A 5,482-nucleotide genomic window follows, 5' to 3' on the forward strand; every position below is an offset into this window, starting at 1 on the left:
AGAGGTGAACTAAATCGGCCCTCAAAAGCCAGCTGCAAGATTTTTAAATCTCTTATTACTTGATAATTACGCACCACTCCAATACCCAATAGCTACCTAAGTACTCCATCACTTATCATTAACATTTAACGTACATTACATCATTTTCCAGCTATTTATAGAATACTTACTATGAATAAAGAAGGTGTCTAACAATGAAAATAACCAAAAACGATTTCCACTCCCACAAATACAAATTTACAGCAATATTTTTAATTCCTTCATTACTTATATACCGTTCGACTGTCCCCAATAGCGTAGCAAGTTTTAATTTTCAAAAGAACTCGAAAAGTTAAGACTCTTTCCCTTGATCAAAGTGTTCCTGTCGAGCCTCAGGGTGGGGATGTGTCAAAGGCGGAGCTTCCCTGGACCAGCAACAGGTCTGTCGTGGTCCAGACGAGATCGATAATCTGGAGGCTGGCACATGCGCACTTCAAACGTTAGACATCATGCTGTCTTTGATATTGCTCTTGTTGCCATTTCTCGGTATTGGTAAGTGAAAATAGACATATCATCCTATATTTAGTCCTTAAATCACCGATCGCTTGTTTATATTATAGTTGCATGTTATCATTCTTAAAATCCTCCCACCACTGTAAGCGCTGCAGGTAGCTCAAAACTTTCCGTGACGTACGTCATAGTTGTTTTGTGTGTGCTGTCATCTTTTCGCTTCAATGTTCATCCTTTGATTCAAATATATTCCCAAATTAGAGAGCCATATATTGAATCTGTCTGGTATTCATTTTTCAATCTAATTAAGTAATTACAATTTCATAAATAAGTTCCGTATTGTAACATCGTTAATGTGTCATAACCTATGTGTACCATAAGTATGCCCTCGCATAGAATAGACGCCTGAAACTAATAAATAGAACTAATCATATACTTCTGTTTTTTCTATTTTGTTAATTCTGAACTTTGTAAACAAGCAACTAATTCACGTGATTTATGTTTCCAGAATATGGTAGCTGCGATTTATTGCGAGACAGTGTCCACGTCACATCAGCAGCAGCCAGGCCCAACAATGAGCTATGGTGCTACAAATGCCTTGCTGAAGTCCCTGAAGACAAATGCGCGGATTTACGCCAAAACAATTCTACGCTCATACACAAGTGCCATAACGACCGAAGAATGTGCATGGTTAGTTTTTTTCGCATAGGCACAATAATAAGTACTTGAAAATGAATTAATCTCATACAAGATAATACGTCTAATGTATTATGTTATTCACGATTAATATTATAATATTGAGCGCAACTAATGTACGCGAAATCACGATAAGCGAAATGCAAACATTTGCGTAATATAGATAGGCGTACCACAAAGTTAGTAGGTACGGACATAGTCATTAATCACTATCTACCACAAATTATCTATTGGGTACTATCAGACATTTTATTTAAACATGCAACGGATTGATTTCGTTTTTTTTTTCAGGTAAAACGATTTTCCTACACGACATCCACAGAAAACTCAACTACTGCTTTAAAAATGTGGGCACTTGAGCGCAACTGTACAAAACATTGCGAGCCGGGCTGCATCGTGATTGGGGAACGGACAAAGTTATACGCCTGCACATCATGCTGTACCACGTCTCTTTGCAATTTCGGATCCGGCGCAGAAAAATTATTGAAAAGTTTTACAGCTCTTACAATGGCACTAGGATTAACATTATTATGATTCGGGCGAATTTGTTTACTTTAAATATGTCTAGTCAAATATGAAAATTATATTTATTTCCGATAAAAATATCGGTTGTGTTACTTGTGTATCTTCTCAGTAATTTTAATTGAATAAAATGCATATCTTTTAAAATATGTAGATATAATGAAATTAATAAATTGAATATACCTATGAAGACGTGACAAGCGACAAAAATAACTCACCTTTTCCAAATTATCTTCTATTAGCTTTTTCCATATTTTAATAATTAAAACTTAATTGAAGGCATAAAAACGTAGCTAAACGTACGAATTCGTAACGCGGAACAAACTTCAATATTAAGATATGTAAGTAGTCATAGTAACTCTTAAAACCTCCTATATTTTTCACATAATAGTTTACTCTTCATTAAAACTACCATTGCCTACTATTTTAATTGTATACTTTTGTTACAATTTATAAATAAGTTTATTGATTTAAAATTATTTATGTGGAATTATCCAAAAATAAGTACTTCTTTATGTTTGATTAAGTACTTCGTAAATAATAGAATTTCAATAAATTATCGATTCCTGTTTTTACTTATAGTTATTGGACTGTGTATATTTAAAACAAAATAAATTACGTTAAGGACAAAAATGTGTACATTTGCTATCGAATTACAGGATTTTTTTTTACAACAAAATGTGATCAAGCATGCAATCAGTTGGTGATAAGTGGTCGCAACTTGTACGTAAAATCGACAATCATTATCAATACTATAACAACAATATTAGACCTTCGAGGTACGAATAGACAATTTTAAGAAACTCAAATTGACATAGGCTAATCCAGGGGTATGTCACTCTCAAACAGTCACTCTATTTGTTTTGGTCTAACCTCAAATTAATTTTGTTGTAAGATACTTTCAGTTAGATGACACTGGAGAATAAGTTTTCGAAACACTAATCATGCCTTTTATCCCTATTTATAAAATAATTATGTACGTAATTAAATTAGATAAGTAAAAACATAAAAACAAATGTCAGAGGCTATTTTAATTAATTAAAAAATATGCATTACTGAAAATTCCGAACGAAATACGATAAAAATTGACTGACACAATGACAGAGATTGTGGCAAGTCGTCTGACACAATTTCAAACGAGTTGCCACAATATCTGATGATTGTTATTAAATGGTAAAATATTAAAGTTCTCCTTTTGTTGTAACATGACAACTGAAGCTTAATTTAATTTTTCCATTTTATTAATACAATTATAAACAAAACAACGCATACTTTTTAAATTTTATTCTAGTTTCCAATAAATTACATATCTATTTTCTCATAAGCATGTTAAAATATTTATTGCATTAAGTGGCAATATCGCCTTGTTTCCGTAATTTCAATTCCGGTTGAAAATTTTCAAATTTCCCATTGCAGTTTGTGTGCGATAAGTTCGATTACGATTTCCTCAATAATGAAAGAACTTTGCTTATTCAAACGGACCACCGCTGCCTTCTTACTAATTCACCCCGGGCTTTGTTATTTGTTTTGCACGCGATAAGGAACTGATAAAATATTTGGACAAAATGTCTCATGTTATCTTGGTTGTGCGATTGATGGTAAATGACATTTATATTTTTTATAAAAATAATATCGATAGCACTCATTAAAATCGTACATAATATTTACTCAGTCACCGCGATGGCGAAATCTGCTCATTTAAATAGTCTTTTTTAAAATACGTGTGGGAATCTGCATACCTTAAAATTATGCGATATTCATTTTTGATTTTAAACTATGAAAAATCTGTTGGTAGACAAGATTGTCGTTATTACGTCATCTTGGTTTAATATACTTATTTTGGTTTGACTATTGAATAAACAAATTTCAGAGCTGTATCTCTAATGGACTAATTCCTTGCATTTGTATTGTGTTATAAATACATGGCATCATTTATTATTTATTATATTTTAATAAATTATTGTATTATTTTTCAGGACCATTACATTATGTCCCTAAAGCAACTAGTTATAGGTGGAAATCCTGGCAGGACAAAAGGTTTCAAGTTTGAATTAAAGTTCTCGACAAAACTCTTAACAGAGGACAAGAATATACATAAAAAAACTTGCGGTACACATATACATAAGCACTTTGAGAGCTGTTATAAATTATATATTGGTGCTTTATGTAGAACTACATTTCCCACTTTGAATCTAGGTAAGATGTTTTCCACATGTTGCGCCAAGATTTACAGGTTGAACTGATTCAGATACTTATATATTATATATCTCCTTAAAAGTGCTTAGACTAGATGTTGTACCCTTAAATATACANACTAATGATGAGGCTAAGGTATAATCGTTTTTGAACGTATTCGATTATCGATTACCATTTTTATAAAACTTGATATCGATAGTTGCATAATTATTTGGTATGTTCAGATGATATAAATATTTTTTTATTGAATTATCTATTTATTATTGGTAAGCCATTTCCATTTATGTTTTTTAAACCCTACACCACTTGCAGTTATCATTGTGTTAACTATTTAAATCGTGAAACATTAGATATATTAATTATAGATTTTTTTACCAATAAATGTGATAAATTACAAACAACTCGAATATTTGCAAAAAATAATATAATTAAATTTAAATGCAAATTTTTATATTATCGATTTATTTTATTTCAATGGGGATTTGCGATAGTCCGTGATTGTTCATTATGATAATGAGTGGCACTTAAAAATAAAATATGATATTACCTGTAGTAAATTTTACCGAAAAAAAATACGAAACTTCATGTGAAGGAGCTGTCAAAATTATCATCCTATATTTGATAACGTATAGTTACTAATTAGAATTGGGTAGGACATGACATGAAAACGAGTTTGTAAGAGTAGCCTCATTTTAACATTGAGCCGGTACAATGTCCTACTTCAAATTAGGCGAGGCGTACTGAGGCGAGGCGCTTTAATGTGCGCCTTACAGTATTTTGTAATGATAACACTCAAAATATTTCTTTCCTCTGACTCGCGACTCGAAACGCAGTACCATAATGTTCATTGTAAAATAACGTCCTATTGTAATTGTCTACCCTCTGTCCTCGTCCTATAGTTAACCACGGAGAATGAGTAACGCGACTGCCGCGACATAAAGTTTAAAGTAGTACAATATATAATTTTGAGCCACTCTTCCTTTTTGACGTTATGTACGGACAAATGTACCGCTTCTTATATGTCCTACTCAACAAGTTACTTTTCCTTGCTCGAACAGTAATATTCATTAATGTTTATTTTTCAGATATTACTAAAGTATTTTCGGACCATATCTACTGCCTTACAAGTAGGTCCCGAAGACACGCGGTATACAATACTCAAATTGGTTTATTCCAAAAAATATAAAACATTTACGAAAGCGAAGGGAAGACGATTTTCACCAGAGGAAAAAAATTGTCATTGTCTTTATTCAAAAACGTCCTAAATATTACAAACTTTATGCAAGTATTTTACTCTACCATCATCAAGAACTGTAAAAGCCAAATTAATATAATCGCAGGAATAAATCCTATAATTTTCCACTGTTGGAAATAAAGGAAAAAAGATTGTTTTGCTTTGGTCTTTTGTCTGTGTCATATGATCCATACAAAGATACAAGAGTTTGCTTCACATTAAAATGCTCTTTTTCTAGCAAGAGCAGAATTCCAGCAGAATGTCGTCAGTTAGTAGATTTCACACTTCTTTACTTAACAATTTATTTAATTCATTGAACGGTGTAGCGATTTTATTTATTGTAAA

The 5,482-nt window shown here is 31.9% G+C and overlaps 1 protein-coding gene across 1 annotated transcript; it reads left to right on the top strand.

The window, feature by feature from the left end:
* The first annotated feature begins 284 nt into the window (after nt 1-284).
* LOC119192794 lies at nt 285-2,327 on the top strand. Its single transcript, XM_037446560.1, has 3 exons — nt 285-531; nt 998-1,179; nt 1,477-2,327. The coding sequence occupies exons 1-3, from the start codon at nt 489-491 to the stop codon at nt 1,717-1,719; spliced, it is 468 nt and encodes a 155-aa protein (XP_037302457.1). The 5' UTR covers nt 285-488; the 3' UTR covers nt 1,720-2,327.
* Nucleotides 2,328-5,482: the final 3,155 nt, after the last annotated feature.

This window comes from Manduca sexta, unplaced genomic scaffold (genome assembly GCF_014839805.1).
Source record: "Manduca sexta isolate Smith_Timp_Sample1 unplaced genomic scaffold, JHU_Msex_v1.0 HiC_scaffold_318, whole genome shotgun sequence".
NCBI lineage: Eukaryota > Metazoa > Arthropoda > Insecta > Lepidoptera > Sphingidae > Manduca > Manduca sexta.